The sequence below is a fragment of the Perca flavescens genome, chromosome 22 (genome assembly GCF_004354835.1).
Source record: "Perca flavescens isolate YP-PL-M2 chromosome 22, PFLA_1.0, whole genome shotgun sequence".
Taxonomy (NCBI): Eukaryota; Metazoa; Chordata; class Actinopteri; order Perciformes; family Percidae; genus Perca; species Perca flavescens.
In genome coordinates this window covers 18,853,555-18,869,943 of record NC_041352.1, presented here as the reverse complement: position 1 = coordinate 18,869,943, position 16,389 = coordinate 18,853,555, and the positions used below count along the sequence as shown (strand labels likewise).

Sequence of the window (16,389 nt, the reverse complement as noted above, 5' to 3'; positions counted from 1 at the left end):
TAATGTAGAGCGAATTATTAAGCATCATCATTGCAAAAATTGAACCCCTTCAGCATGATGCAAGATGCAAAAATTACCAGGTCGCTTTACATTTTCCCTTATTTATTATTACACAGCTTGGATGAATACTCAATTCTGAATGGTTAATCACAGCATTCTAAGGTCTGTTATTTCTGTATAACAGACCGTTGCTAAGTATAACAGAACGTCTCCATGGATGGAATTCTGATCAAAGACTCTGTCAGACCATTTTTAAATCAATAAAAATCATTTTCAAATCAATATTTGTGCTCATACTGAATAACGACCAGCTCGCTATACATTATCCCGCTTATTACATGGCTACTCATACAGAGGTTACCCTCTGATAACGCCTGAGTCCCGGTCGGGACGGTTAACTTTACCGTTGGTGAGCATTGCTCTCTGACGGAAGCCAGGTCGCCCCAGTGAGTAGAGCTAACCATGGACAGTGTTTTTCCTTTAGGATTTATTTTTAGCAGTGGGGGCAAGTCAACCTCCACCCCGCCGGCAAATGTTTTACGTATGAAACGGAACTGACACTTTGCTGCAACGCAAACAAATATTATTTATTTTATTTATATATATATATATATATATATATATATATATATATATATATATATATATAAATATATATATTATTATTATATTTATTTTATTATTTATTAACATCTACAACAGGTCTAGACTTAGAACGGACCCACTGCGGTGACGTTTTTGGTGGAGCTGTTAATTTAATTGTCGACTCGGAAGAAAGCGAACATTTTGACAATAAACTACATCAACACAACAGTATATGGAGTTAAACTGGACGGGCCAAATAACCTCTGAATAGTTCTACTTTGTGTTGAATTGCAATGTGAGCGGTGCATTATGTCGGCAGGATAATTTAAAAGGCAACCGCAACTACATTTTTTGTACAGCCCTATTTCTGATACCGTGGTGGCAGAAATTTTGCCATGGTGGGCCGCCACTACAAAATCAACATAGAGGAAACACAGATGGAGCTGACTAATGCACTGTTGTCATTAGCGCTGTTAGCGATCACAGTTTCCTTCACCCTCTCTCTCCCTTTGTGATCTGCTGATCAGTGATATCAGCTCCATACGACTCTGAATATTCATATCAAAAACATATTCATTGATTTAAAAATGGTTTGCCAGAGACTATGATCAGAACTCTGTCCATAGCAACGGTCTGTTATACAGAAATAGCAGACCGTAGAATGCTGTGATCGACCAATCAGAATCGAGTATAGAACCAAGCCGTGAAAACGTAGAGCGAGCCAGTCATAATTGATAGTTAGGAGGACCCCAACAGGGTAATGCAGGAATCAGCCTGACATCCTTACACAGTAACAGAAGGAGCAAAGTTAAATTTCCTCATTAATTTCTGTTGTGCAAATGAAAAATGCAAGTTGATTTTTTGCCTCAACTGTTTTTACACACAATGTAATATAAGTCTCTATATTGACACTGAATTTGAGAGCAAGATATGCTTAATTATATTATGGATTTGACAGACATGTATCCTTTATTAGCAATACCAGTTCTCTTTTTCTTCTCTGTCAAAACTCTGTCCATCCTGTACTTTACATGTCATATGGCTGTCTCAATAATCCTGTTCACATGAATCTTGATAACTAGCATACGAGCACTCATTTCTCAGATTTATACTGTATAGACCTTTTTCAAAGCAGCAATTTTGACTCACAGCAGGAAAAGCACAGATGGAACTAATAACACAAACCATGGCTCAGTTCCAGTAATAATTTTACTGCAGCAATTAATGCTATTAGTTTCACTTGTGTTTGACATGTCAAAATGTCTGCTGTAAAAAAGCACACAGCCATAAAAACACTGAATATTTGCTGGTTGCCGTTTCACAAATGAGATGAGTTGCCTGTTTTATACCATTAGGCCTATACATTAAATACTAAAACTAAAATAAAGAACTTTCACAGCAAGGTATTTGTGGCTACAACAACTACAACAACTCACGAAAGCCCAGTGGCTTTTGTGAGTTGCTGTAGCCATTTGTCATTATGTGGACATTTTTGTAGCATAATGCTATATTATGCTCCCTCATTAGTGTGCTCCACTTTCATGTTCAAATCTATGGTACAATAGAAGCACAGAACAAAAACCTCAATTGGAGGTCAATGGAATGAAACATGGGATTTCCTAATGAGAATCCATGGGTTATATTGAGATAGATTTCATCTTTTGCTGAAACAATTTGCAGATTAATCAATTATTAAATTGACAAAATTAATTTAAAACAATTGTGATAATTGGCATATCTGCTCCTCAAATGTGAGAAGTTATTTTTCTTTGATTTATATAATAATTCATATTTAACTAGCCAATGACCTATCTTTATAATGATGTCACCCAATGACCTGAGAAACAGAAGACGTGCTGCTGCTGTACCAGTGTGAAATGACTAAATAAATGATGAATGAATTACGCTGTCTCCACACTGCCTTGTTGAAAAGCCTTGTTCAGTTCAAAAAGACACAAGCAAAATGTGGACTAGCCAACTCTTTAACATGACCATCACATTTTTACAATGTAGGAGGAGTGACCGCTAGCTTGATAGGATGAGGAACTCCTCGGCTCTAACATTATCATTTACTATCCACCAGTCTGGGAGGAGGATTAAGCCACGACAAAACTACAAAGCCTATAGCACATTAACAGGACTTTCCATCCTCTATTACCTGTGTAACAAGCCGAGGAACAAAGCGAAGTCATCCACCAACAGCACCAGCAGCGGACACTTGCATGCATGTGTGGCAGTTGGCCTGTCAATGCCGCCTTTCTTCACAGGAAAATAAGTCAACAGTCAAGACCCAGGTCTTGACCATCAAAACAACGATAGTTCAAAGCAAAAATGTGTTTTCACAAAGCGAAATCCTTCTGAGGCTTACAACGACTCACACACTGAGGCTTATTAATTCACCGGTCTGCATAGTCACCTCAAACCAACTCTCTCTCAAACACTTGCTCAACCGGCATCAATTCAACCAACAATTAAAACACTTACATTTCCGGTAGAGGATTCAAAACAAAACCTTTTGTGAAGAGAAAAGCAAATGCGTACATTTAACACGGCAAAAATGTAATATAATATCCAAGGACGATGATAAATAAAAGATACAAAAACATCACATGACAGCATTATTCTGTTATTGACTTCTTATTAACGCCACCTGAACGCCATTATTTTGAAGCCAACATTAATCAAATTCCGGTTAAACGGTTTCATTTCGACAACTTGTCGCTATTTCCTCCAGACTCAAGTAGCTGCGCCTGCGTAAATGATGATTCATATTTCTGATGAAAGCCTGAGGAGGGCGTCATACCGTTATGATGCTTATGATTAAATATTATTTTATTTGTCATTATTTGTTAACGTACTGAAAACGTGATTATTTGTATATCTGTATAAATATACTGTGTAAGTTTAACCTACTCAAGTAGCCATTGGAATGTAATTAGTTATTCAAGGAAAGCTTAATTTACTCTTTCTGGATAACTGACAATGTTTCATCACCATCATCAACATAAAATAAATTCTCAGTTAAATAAAAATAGGCCCTATTAATACAACAATGTGTTGACAAAACATTCAAAAAGATCCATTTAATAGGCTACTTGCCATGAAGCTTTTGATTGTATCAGACTATCACACGCTCTTCACCTGATGGACTTTGCCCAGTTGTCATTAAATAACAAAACTTTCAGTTTCAACTTTTGAGCAAGATGTCCACAGAACAACTTTGAGAACTGGGAACATCTTTTATCATTTTCTACTGAAGACCATGTGAATGATCACAGTTTTTTTTTTTTCCCAATTTCCTGTTTTTAGGTACAAGAATAAAGTTCACCACTGCTAGTTTATGATCATTACATATCAGCAATTACGAGCTAGCCAATAGCCCCCCAAAAGCTCCAGGCTTATTATTATCTGGTTTTTAGTAATGGAATGAATGTGTTTAAGAGCATGTACCAATAAAACACAGTATTCGTGTAGGTCCCACTTTACCTGATCTTGAAGACCTTTTTGTCAGTGTTGTGCTTATATCGTGCATATTCCTAAATTACTATGTCTCATCAACTTACCACATTGTTATTGATTCAGCATAATTTATCATCATATTTGTTTATATTCTCTGGTCCTTATTTATGCTTGCCAGCCCTTAACTCTTCCTGCTGCTCTGTAGTCAACGGACAATCACGTGCTTGCACACCTGCCCCTCATTTACCCGAATGAGTCACCAAGTATAAAGGAGTCTTAACTCACACCCTTTGCCAGTGTCAGATCAGCTATTGTGCTAGAATAGCCATAGTGGTCCAGCCCTTGTTTACTCTATAATATCATTATCTGCTAATGATCTCTGCCTGTTTTGCTTTCTTGCCTTCACTGACTGCCTGTTGTCTTGTATTTGAACAAAGACCAAGTAAATAGTGTCCTGCTTTTTGTCCCCACCACAACTTGTAAAAAATTAACACACAAATACACACACACACACACACACTTAGGAACAGGTAGTATTCTGACAAAGAAAATCAGTGAACATCTGAATTTTGCAACCTAAATTTATAAATGTAAAACATTATTTACAGTTGTTCAGATACTTAACTTCCCATCGTAGGCTACTTTGTTCAGTAGCAAGTTTATGATAACCATATCTCACTTGATGACATTTAACACAAATAGTATCACCTAGGCTACTATTCATGTACAGCAGTAGTGGTAGTAATACCTTTTATGTAGTGGTATTGAAGAAGGTATAATCAAAAGTCAGTTGGATTCACACATTGTCTTTTTACCACATTTTTTGACCAAATCATTTGACCAAACTCTTTTTTAGTCAGGTAGAATCAAAGACCTAGTTGTCAAGAACACTAAAGTTTTTGTATACCGTTTTGCTAATGATATGCAGAATGCATGATGCAAAGGTCACGTCGATGTAAACCATAGACTGTAGCTAATTCAATGAGATATAAACAGAGTAAGAGTGACCCCTACTGGTGGTTTGCTGCTACTGAATCCAGGGGTTTCACCTGTTAAATATAATTTTTAGTATAATTATCATGCAAATTCTTTCTTTTTTTTTCTTTCTTTCTCATTTCAGAATTAATCTAATTTAAATCTACATGTGGTTTAATTGTACAATAATCTGACTAAATCGCCTGTTTGGGAAATTATAACGTTAATTTTTACTTTCATAAAAGCAATATCCACAGATTAGGCCTACATGATTATGTTTAGTCATAGGATTAAATTAAGTCAGGGCGGCGGTTGGGATTTGGGTTTGCCAATCATTGAGAGGTAGACTGGATTTGTGCACCGCTGCCTCAGTGGAGAAACCCTCGGTTCTCCGTCACTTAAGATTCATAATATCCCTACTCTCACTGTGTCACACATCCTCTTTTATATGGATAATATAGTCAGTATCAGATTTAGTCAATATGATTATTCTTATGGGTACATATCATATTCATTGCAGTAGCCTAGAAATGTTCTTAAATTATTTTAGACTGTTCTTTTCCTCACTGAAAAAGATCAGATCAAGTAAAATTGCAAGAAAAATGTGTAATGACATATCTAGGAAACGACTGTTTTGATTAATCTCTCCTTGCTGCTCTAAATGTTAATTTTATTTTCTTTAGCCTTTTTGCTTTTGACTTGTATCTTAAAGTAGCTCTCTCCTTTTTGATTTTGTTTTTTTCTTTGTTTCTTTGTTTCTTTGCTCAGGTAATTATTTATTGTACATAGACAACATTTGTATTGTATATACGCATGTATATCCTTTTCCCCAACGAGAGTTTTGTATGTTGTTGTCAATAAAAAAAAAAAGAAATAAAAAAAAAAACTCGGCCCTCCGGAATGTTGATAGGCTGGTTGCTTGTTGATATTCAGTCAACGGGCTCGGTAGTGTTGCTAGCTGGAGGCGCTGCAGACCCAACCAGGAAGTCAACAAAGTTGCTAGTTAATATTAGCTTCACTTTGATTTTCAGCCATTAATGTTATAACGACATCATGAGTTCCGCTGCCCCTCCGGTAAGCTGCAAATTACCGAGCTGCGTTTGACATGACATTGCACAAATATTAGCTTGCTAGCTGCTTTAGCTTTAGCCTCGCCATCGTTTTCCCTCAGCTTTCTAACTGTTAGCCGCCATGCTAATGTTGTTTGTTGATGACAGCCATCACTGTACCATAGACATAACAACATAGCTTAGCTTCTCATCGGTTGGTTAGTTTAAAATCGGCGAATTTACTGTGAATTAATGCATTTAACCGAACAGAGGCTAACTAACAGCTAAAAACTTTGCGAACAAATATTAACTTAGAATTGGAGAGTTTAGAATGCGCACCAGTCAGATTAAATGAATGACAAACAAAGAAAAATAAATATGGTGTAGCTAGCTAGTCCACGTTAAAACACAGTTAATAGTTATGGATGCATGCATATGGGTTAAGTTTAAAGGCAACTATTCAACATTCTCACCAACACCTATGTAAAGCCTTCATGAAGTCTTACACCTTTAATAATAATAATATTAGTGCATACTTTATTATAACTAATTAATTAATTAATTCCAAATACATTTTTTTCACTCTCCACACACATGCACAAACAGGACCCATACACATGCATGATCAACTGTATTTATATAGCCTAGCACCTTACACACAGCATAGTTGATCCAAAGTGCTTGTATGGAGAGATGTCAGAGCTAGGGGGCTGCCTTACAGGATGGTGCCCAGAGGAATTTGAGGTTCGTGCCTTGCTCAAGGGCACCTTGGCAGCAAAGGTTGATTTACTCCACGCTAAGCTGATTTGTTAAATAAAAATAACAAAATGAACAACAACAACAACCGCTAATTTATTGATCGGGAGCCAGACAAACTGTACCCCACTATAGCCTTTGTTTGTGCATCACTGTGATAAGGAAAAAACAAATACAGAGGTCAACGTATTTACATGCGTTTTTGACATGCATTTGATTTGCTTGTTTTGCAGACTATTGGGGAGTTATTCCTCATCCTCAGTGAGATGGGGTTCTCAGAGGAACAGATCCAGGCAGCTGTTCAGGCGGGGCATTTTTCTGTGTCAGACGCGGCTGAGTGGTGAGTTGTTCCAACTCTTTTCTTAAACTTAAATAATTAGCATTCATTAAATGCTCATTTTAATTTCCTTTCATTGTCTGAAAAAGACCACTCTTTTGGGTAAATTACTTGTACATCCCTCTCTCCTATGGTGACAGGCTCTTGCAGGGTCAGTATCCACGGCACAGGTTGGTCAAGCAGTCATCACAGCCAGCTGAGACAGCATTTTCTGCTTTCAACCCACCCAAAGAGGCAGCAAGCACTTCAGAGACACAAACATCTCCTTCTGACAGCAGAGGTATAGCAAGTAGTTTGCTAAAGACTGAGTTTGCTTTGAAGGATAGAGGGTCATATATACGTTTAATTCACCATTGTAATATACTGTATTTCTTTGTAATCATGTCATTGAAGTTTTCAATAAGTCTTAAAGAAATTAATAGTTTAGGGTTCAAAATATTTTTTATTTTATTTACGTAAACAGCGTCCCCTTCATTGGTCCTGAGACCATCACAGTCAGGCACCCTGTCCCCGGACCCACTACCAGTCGAGTCCCGCATCAAACAGGACAAGAGTGACTTTGAAGAGCAGCAGAGACAACGTGGTGCTCAGGAGGCCAAAGCAGAGAGAAAACAAAAGAAACAGGTCAGCAGTGCTGAAAAGAAAAACTTTACAAAATCTTTCAAGTGTTCGATTTGTAATCTCAGACCACAACATCCTGTCTTATGTGTGTTCTGCCTGCCAGGAGCGCGAGTTGGTGTTGAAGCGGATAGCTGAGGATCGGAGGAGCTTGCAGGAGAAGAACCAGACCAGTGCTGCCACAGCGTCGTCTCCTTCTAGTGGTCAAGGGCAGAAGCTTGGAGGAAAGATTCAGACTAATGTAGATAACAACTGCGTCCTCATGGTGAGGCTATAAAGATTTTTAGTATGTAGATGTATGTTTGACGTAGATAAAGTCAAATTACAGAATTGCTGATGTTTAAACCTCATGTTTTTTGCTGCAGATTCGGCTCCCGTCCGGCGAGTCCATGCGTGAACGCTTCCCAGCTGATGCTCCTCTTCGCAGTGTCGTGGAGCACATCACCGGACGTCACCCCTCCCTAGCCTCCTTTTCTCTCCTCCAGGGTTTTCCACGGAAACGCTTCGGGGAGGCAGAGCTCGCTTGTTCACTGCACTCTCTTGGCCTCACACCCAACGCTGCGCTGTGTATTCAGACCACTCCTCCAGAGACGCCTCAGGATCCACCGAGTCCTGCAGATCCACCATCAGCAGTACAGAATGAGCCGTCTCCTTGTGATGTGGCTCCTCAGCCACATATCCCTGTCCAGGAGGGAGCGGGAGGACAGGACCTTGTTCTACCTCCTCCACTACCCAACCAGCTGTGGGAAGAGGCTGTGAATTACGCAGGGATACCTGGAGTTGGTCCTTCCCTGTCCGGGCCATCTCACTTCTGGGGTAGGTATTAATAACTATGTAAAAAAAAACTTTGTACGTATTATAAATTTACAAGCACATTTTAAGCATTAAAACTTGTTTGTTGTATACAGTTTTATGATTGTACGGTAGTAGCCTATACACATTATTTAGAGAGTTGCAATGGATGGAGCACCTGGTTCTGTTAATCCAAGCTGTGAAAAATACTCCAACTGTGAATTGTCTTACTTTGTCTATGGAGAAAGGTAACAGATTTTTTACTTCCGAATTAGCTGCTCCACTTTGCAGCTCTACTTTGGAAGTGAATGTTGAACATTATTTAAACATTTTTAAATAGCTGTTCAGTCCTTAGATGACATTCTTGGTGCTGTTCAACAGGCCGAGGCCAGAGGTTGGTTCCTGGTCAGGCCGAGGAAGCTGCTGGCATAGAGGTTGATGAGGAACAAGGAGAAGAGGAAGAACCACCTTACATGCTTAACGGTACTGCTCCCTGTGTCTGGGGTTGTAGCAGACACCACAGCCCTCCTTCGACGTACCTTTTGCTTGCTTTACCCCCTCTCTTCTCCCCTCTTCCCGCCTCCACGTGTCTCCATTTATTCATCCACGTAAACCTTTTCGTTCCCCCATGCCAAAAAACAGATGACCCTGGCCTCTGACTTTCAGCTGTTAGAGTAGCTTTTCATTTCAGTTTCGTACTGTATATTACATACATTTTCCAGTGTACAGGACATTTGACCAACTGCCCTGTGTGTCATATGTAATAAAGATTAGGATTAGGAAATATGTAGGTGAATGCCCCTTTTTGTCAAACATATAGGACACAGGGTCAGAACTGCTCACCAGTGAGAACTGAGTTCCCCAAGGGCTTACAGCTGGTCAGCCAATCATATTCAGTCTTTCAGAGCATGTGGTTGTGATGTAGTATTCTAAATGTGTACCAGACCAGAGAGTGAAAAGAGCTCAATCCCAGTTGAAGCTAGTGAGAGGAGAATCAAAGATCCAGAAACAAAAGATGTTGATTAGAGGTGTGGGATGTAAAAATGCAACTTTTTTTTTTTTTTTCTTCTTCATTGTAAAGACAGTAGGACTTGACAAATACTTAATATGGCTGGTTGTGATGTCAGTGACTACTTTGGGTTTCAGCTTGGTGATATTTTACATTTGGTGACTATTTTTCACAGGAATGCCACGGCTGCCTTTCTTTCCAGAGAATAGATTTCGTGGAGAATTTGAGCGCAGGCACCACTGGCCAGAGCAAGGCAATCGACTCAGGTGGGTGTGTAGACAGAATGGCGCTAATATAATGTAAGAACTGTAATGCATGTAAATTGATTGATTGATTGTTGCAATATGTTCCGCTGGACTACAATTGATTTTAAAGTGTTTTGCAGCTGGTTATAATGATTCTGAAGGTGCCCTATGGTCTCTTACAGCAATGCCTTGTTAGACGGTTAGAGTCATTATTAGACAGGCAGGTAGACAAAGAATATTGATTATAGTCTTAAAGTGTTTACAGTTCAATTTCCTGTGATTCAGTTTTACATGAGAACCTTTGGTAACTGAAAACAAGAAATTAGGGAAAGAAATATAGACCAATTTGGCGGGCATTTTGGAGGGACTGTGGAGATGCCCTGTGTAAAAGACAGTTGTGTTTGTGTGGTGCAGGGAGGCTCCAGAAGACGACCCGGCAGAGCCTGAGGATGCGGGAGGTCAGGAGGCACCTGGAGCTGCAGGTCTGGCTGCAGTGGAGCGCCTTCAAAGAGCTGCGCAGCAAGAAGACCCCCCTGCCTCCCAGGGACAACCATCACCCCCTAAAAAACCCTTCAGGGCACCCAGCGTGTCGTCCCTATGTGCCTTGGCAACCCGCGCAACTGTCCACCTCATGACTGGTAAGAGACAGTGTAGAATATTCACATGTAAGACCCTTTTGGATTTCCCAGGAAATGTCTCATTGCTTTGTTTACTCACTATAATTGTTGGCCCTGCGTCTCTCCTCCCTCAGCTCCCAGCATGCAGTACATCAGCAGTCTGGCATGCCTCACCCCGGAGCTAGCAGAGCTTCTGCTGAACCACATGTCCCGTGAAAGGCTCCTACGTCCACGCACCATGGAGCTCTTCTTCGGCTGCCCATTGCAGAAGTTTGTTCTAAACTGCTACCCTTACTCCACCAACGAGCTCCTGCGGCAGTTACGGGCCTTCACAGCACTGAAGCATCTGAGTCTGGTCAACTCACCTCTCATCACTGGTATAGAATTTCATCTCAGGATGGAGTTTTTTTTTTTTTCAGAAATCAATTTTGCTGTGTTAACTTCTGCAATGTGTTTGGTCAATGTCTGCTAGCAATTTCATTTTCATCTCCAAAATGGGTTCTTTCCAGACACTGGGCTGTCAATCCTGTCCAGCCTGGTCAAACTCCAGTACCTGAACCTGGCCTCCTGTAGCAAACTGACTGACTCCTGTCTGCAGCATATCACAGGTTAGGCTTTCTACAATCTGTCATGTGAACAAGGCTCAGATTGTTATTAGAGGGGATAATAGATTATGTAACACCACTTCATAGGCAATTACGTGCAAGAACGCCATATCCCAACATAAGTTGATCTGTGTTAATTACTTGTTTACTGCTAAATGGGTTTTGCCTCAATGATTTTTGCAATGTCACAATTTCCTTCTTTCTGTGTCTACAAGGTTTGAAGAGCCTGTGTTTCCTGTCCCTGGACCACACCAAAGTGACAGATGCTGGGATGGTTCTATATCTCCAGTCAGCTCCGTGCTGTCTCTCTCAGCTCAGCCTGAACCAGACGGCTGTGACTGAAGCCACACTTTTAGTCCTGCCCACCTGTGTGCCACAACTGCGGCTCCTCAGCATCAAGCAGACAAAGGTTACTTCAGCTCTACTGGGAACATCATGTCTGTTAACTCGCAGAACATCCAGTAATTTAACAATTCATCATTCTAGTGTTTTCTCACGACATTCCTATGTCTTGACGCGTGTTGTTGTGCCAGGTCAGGGATGTGTCTGCTTTGGCAGAGCTGTCCAGCCTGCAGACTCTTAACCTGGATGGGACAGGTGTGACTGAAAGCTCTCTAGAGCACCTGGCCACCCATCCTGCCCTGACTTCCCTGAGTTTGGCGGGAATCCCCGAAGCGGATGGTAACCACGCCCTGCAGATCATCTCAGGTTCGTAAATGGAAAGGAGCATTAAAACATACAAACAGACGGAGTGAAGCACAATGGTTCAGGTCTGTGGTGAATCAAACTCTTGAAGGGGCTTCTACTTTCCTTCCAGGTCTAAAGTTGACTCACCTGACCCTCCCTGGACGCCACGCAGTGACAGACAGCGGGTTGTCATTCCTCTCTAGACAGTCTCAGCTCTTAGAGCTGGACCTGACTGACTACACACACGTCACAGACCAGGGAGTCAGCCAGCTCTCCATCATGACCAGGTCATTCCCATTTCTACTGTACAACACACGCAGGCCATTGTAACCGTTGTTTCAGTAGGATATTGACCGACGTATTGTATGTACTTTTATGTAGGTTGAAGAAGCTGTCACTTAGCAACACACAAGTGACAGATGCAGGGCTCCCCTCTCTGCGTGGCCTGCAGGACCTGCAGGAGCTCTGTTTGGACCGAACAGCAGTGACCAGCCGAGGAGTGGCCGAACTCATCAGCTGTCTGCCGCACCTCCAGGTGATTTTTACTGGCAACATTTCTTTTCACTTGTGTGGCACAAGCTTAGTCTAAGTTGAAATGGTAGATACATTAACGTGTGCTGCCCTGTCATTTTAACCCGTAGTTTTAATAAACATTGGTTAACGTACGTCACATTTCACACTGGTTAATGTGTTCCTAGCTCTGCAGATAAAATCATTCTATATACAGCACTCTGCTATGCAGTATACTGTTTTGGTATTAGTAAAGAGGATTTGATAATACATTGACTTTTGAAGAAAGATTTCTTTCCAGCTTTTATGGAGTTTTGGGGTCAGGGCTGGTCACAAAACAGCTACTTTGGAGCTAATTGTGATATTAAGGACTTTAATGTGAATTTCTCCTTGTTTGATAAATAAAAGCTGGTCTTCTTTTCCATTGGGTCTATATTTGCAGACAGGTTAATTAGTATTTAGTCTCAATGCAAACATCTTCCTGTATTGCTGAAAAAAAGTTATGGTATCTGAAATTGTCTTATTTTATATGCATATTTTGTTATCGTGTTTTTTTTTTTTTTTTTTTTTCCTGTTTTTAGGTGTTGGGGTTAGCCAGCACTCAGGTGGGAGACACAGTAGTAAGGAGAGGTCTGATCCGCTGCAATCAACTTGTGAAGCTTAATCTCAGCCGCACACGGATCACAGACCACGGTAAGGTCAAACTCGCGGCCCTGACTTCACCTGACTCGAGCACAAAACACAAGTGTAATCTTTTCTTACGTAGTGAACAATCTCTTTGCATTTTTCCTCAGGTATAAAGTTCTTGAAACACATGCATCTGGCCCAGGTGAACCTGGATGGCACCGGTGTGAGTCTGATGGGTATTGCGAACCTTCTCTCTTTGACTAACATCAGCAGCATTCGGGCCAGCAACACCCGCAGCATTCCTCCTGACGAGGTCTCGGATGAGGAGTGGGAAGCCCAGTGAGCATCGATAACCTTCAGTTGGTCCGCGCATACTGTACCTAAGCATGTTTCTGACTGCTGCGGTCCCCTTTTAGCCCCTGAAACATGCTGTCATCGGGATACTCTAAAAAAAACTGAAACACTCCTATTTGCACTGTTTCTACTGCAGCTAGTGCCACTAATCTGTCAATCACGCACGTTACCAAGTTGAAACCTTAAACGAGAGCCTGGTATTTAAAAACTAGGCCATTAACATTTACATATATAGAATCAATCTGCATTGACTTGCATACACACTGCAGCCCTTTGTCTCTGGAAAAAATCCACCTGACAAACTTTAAAGCTTTATGTGCAGCCTTATAGGTTGGCACTTTTTGAGGCGACAGACAGGAACAAAACTAAATGTTGGAAATGTAACATAACACCGTTTGTATTTTCAGACAGTAATGACTAATTAAATGAAAACCTAAATATGGTTGAATAATTTATTTTGAAGGATGTGAAGGCAGTTTCTCTTCCAGTAATCATCCTATCACCTATTAAAAGTGACATTGAATCTTGAGTTATATTCATGTCATTTTGGATTTATTTGAATATTTTGAACAGTGATTTACTCGCTGAGTTCACGTCAACCTCCTGATGTTTATAAGAATTGGGTCCAATGTTCATTTTCTGTTAGCTTGAATATTTAGCCCTATTCATTGTACAGTACATGCAAACACTACTGCAGAGGATATAAAAATATACAGTTACCTTGACTGCATACGAGATATCAGCTCGTTTACGATTGGCTTTAAATTCCTAAAAAGTCCCTGTTAACATCTGAATGCTATAGTATTGTGGCCATGACAATATTTGCTTAGTTTCTCATTTTAATAAAATGTTATAAAACTAATTTAACGAGAAATGTGAGTTTAGTTGGTTTAAAAAGTTTAACGAGAAATGTCTCAAGATTAAGGATCTTGTTAAGAGAATTGAGAAACTAACATTTCATGGTGGCAGCAAAATGCAGTCATATTTAGGAGTTAAGTTTTGCCATGGTTTAGTTCCATGGAAGAGCTGTATACAGTGTCGTGGCTGTAAGAGGAGGTAGGATCTATGCAGCCATGGGGCTCACAAGCCAGAATCCAAAGCAACTTCTTTTAATCACTTCCAAGTTTTGTCCTCTTGTTTACAGAGATGTAAAATAGTTTATTTTCCCTAAAGGCTTTTGGTTTTTGGATATGAGCACTGTATTCATGAAGTGTAAAATTAAAGTATTCTGAATCAATGATGCTGTTTTTAATGTTCTGTTTATTCAGACAAACCTTTATTGCATTTACATTATAAGGCAGAACTGCTCTTTTACACAAACAAAAACTTTTAAATATCATAAAATATGACCTAAAAGCTGCTGAATACATGTTGGGATAAAACAGAACATTTGGAAAAATTAAAGTTTTCTATGAAGACAGCACAATGGAATGCGTTCCAAAATGCACTGAGATGCTTTGTGAATCAGCCAATCAGAGTGCAGTCTGAGGTGAGGGAAAGGGGGGAGGGAGAAATAGGGTCAGGTGCAGCTCTTTCAAACCAAGATGGAAATACAGTACAACATGTACGAGACGTGTCCATTAAGATGCATAAGAGATTGTTTCAGTTCTAGTTATGACATTTCCTTCAATGTAAACTCTGCTCATCCCCTCAGGAGCGTGCAGGTCAAATCCATGATGCAAGATAAAGGAGTGGCTTAGTTTTTTAGATGTCATGCGCTTGCTTCTCGATCTTTGATTTCAAGTGCTCCTTGTATGCCAGGATGTCCCTCTTCCATTTTGTGATGGTTTGATTCTCACACACCCAGATTTCCTGAGCCACCTGGTGAAAAATAAAATTATATAGATTATAAATGGTGCTCGCTACAACTGGTTAAAAGTTAAATCCTCTGATTAACAGCACCATTTCCAACCAAAGGTTAAATGAACCCAATAAATAAAATATATAAACAAACATACACACACACACACACACACACACACCTGTTGAATTAGCCTGAAGTCGTGGCTAACTAGCATCATGCCACCATCAAACTCGTTGATGGCGTCGCCCAATGCATCAATAGTCTCGATATCCAGGTGATTAGTGGGCTCGTCAAGGAACAGCATGTGAGGGTTCTGTGAGGCGAGCCAGGCAAAACACACTCGGCACTTTTGACCATCTGACAAGTTCCTGATCGGACTGACCTGGAAGAAATTTCAGGTTTACATTTAGAGACAGTTTGAGACAAAGACAGAGCACAAGAAAATTAATTTCCTATTATCTGGAGGAGTATCCCAGACCTACCTGCTGTTTTCCCGTCAGCCCGTAGCGACCAATGATCTTCCTCATCTCCTCTTTTTCTTTGATATCGGGGAAACACTTCAGCATGTACTCCAAAGGAGACAGGTCCAGTTCCAGCTGCTCTGTCAGATGCTGTAACATAGGTAGATACAAAGGAGACATTTAGTTTTACAGTAAATGTACTTGTATATGAATATACTTTCTATGAAAAGGTCTCCCCCAGGTCTAGCATAGCATGGTTTTTGCCCTGAATCAATTGTTGCCTTTTAAGATCATGGTTATGTTCTCTGGTTGTTAAAGGGGTGTTCTTAGTATTTTTGAAACATGCAAGTGTATTGAGGTACGGTCAACTGGCTCAGTGTTTTACCTGGTGATATCTGCCAATCTTGACGTGAGAATGTTTGCGGATCATGCCATCAGTGGGAAGGAGCTACGAAGAGAAAAGGAGAATTAACTTGAATATTTGACAACTGCAGGTTGTTACAGGATAATGGAGAAATACTACTGGACCTACCTCTCCCATCAGCAGCTTCAGCAGTGTGGACTTTCCTGCTCCATTGGGCCCCACCAGAGCCACTCGCGTATCCAAGTCAATACCAAACTCCAGGTTTCTATATATGTGTGGCTATAGGACACATTAACAGATGAGAGAGACTAACATATGACTCTATACATCAGTGAAAAAAGCTTTGTCCATGCTGTAATCTTAACTGTACTCACGGTGTTGTCACTGTACTTGAAGCTCACGTTCTGAACCATGATAACAGGAGGAGGAATCTTCCCACAGGGAGGAAAACAAAATGACAGAGTCTGTGGGAGACAGAGGCAGGTATTAGTACCATAACAATATACCACTGGCCTCATTTTCTCAAAGTGTGTCA

At 40.4% G+C, this 16,389-nt stretch overlaps 3 protein-coding genes across 3 annotated transcripts in view; 1 reads left to right on the top strand and 2 right to left on the bottom strand.

Annotated features, from left to right (window-relative positions):
* The window catches only part of slc4a2b (solute carrier family 4 member 2b), a 42,977-nt gene extending 39,965 nt beyond the window's left edge, over positions 1–3,012 (bottom strand). The window contains exon 1 of the mRNA XM_028568960.1: positions 2,744–3,012. The gene's annotated coding sequence lies outside the window, so the exon portion shown is untranslated. The remainder of the gene's footprint in view (positions 1–2,743) is intronic.
* Positions 3,013–5,932: 2,920 nt separating this feature from the next.
* On the top strand, positions 5,933–14,462 carry si:ch73-173p19.1 (uncharacterized). The gene is made up of 17 exons (XM_028569634.1): positions 5,933–6,093; positions 7,058–7,164; positions 7,302–7,441; positions 7,625–7,785; positions 7,886–8,044; positions 8,145–8,595; positions 8,953–9,054; positions 9,756–9,846; positions 10,240–10,463; positions 10,577–10,819; positions 10,952–11,050; positions 11,263–11,456; positions 11,581–11,755; positions 11,865–12,021; positions 12,116–12,269; positions 12,826–12,937; positions 13,039–14,462. Exons 1-17 carry the CDS (start codon positions 6,073–6,075, stop codon positions 13,212–13,214), a joined length of 2,766 nt encoding a protein of 921 aa, XP_028425435.1. The 5' UTR covers positions 5,933–6,072; the 3' UTR covers positions 13,215–14,462.
* A 3-nt stretch (positions 14,463–14,465) lies between these two features.
* Positions 14,466–16,389, bottom strand: part of abcf2b (ATP-binding cassette, sub-family F (GCN20), member 2b) — a 10,043-nt gene continuing 8,119 nt past the window's right edge. Inside the window, exons 10-15 of the mRNA XM_028569640.1 lie at positions 16,229–16,318; positions 16,023–16,133; positions 15,876–15,938; positions 15,512–15,640; positions 15,208–15,411; positions 14,466–15,046 (exon numbers count right to left, since the gene is read on the bottom strand). Of these exons, the coding sequence (XP_028425441.1) occupies positions 14,930–15,046; positions 15,208–15,411; positions 15,512–15,640; positions 15,876–15,938; positions 16,023–16,133; positions 16,229–16,318 (714 nt within the window). The 3' untranslated portion in view covers positions 14,466–14,929. The remainder of the gene's footprint in view (positions 15,047–15,207; positions 15,412–15,511; positions 15,641–15,875; positions 15,939–16,022; positions 16,134–16,228; positions 16,319–16,389) is intronic.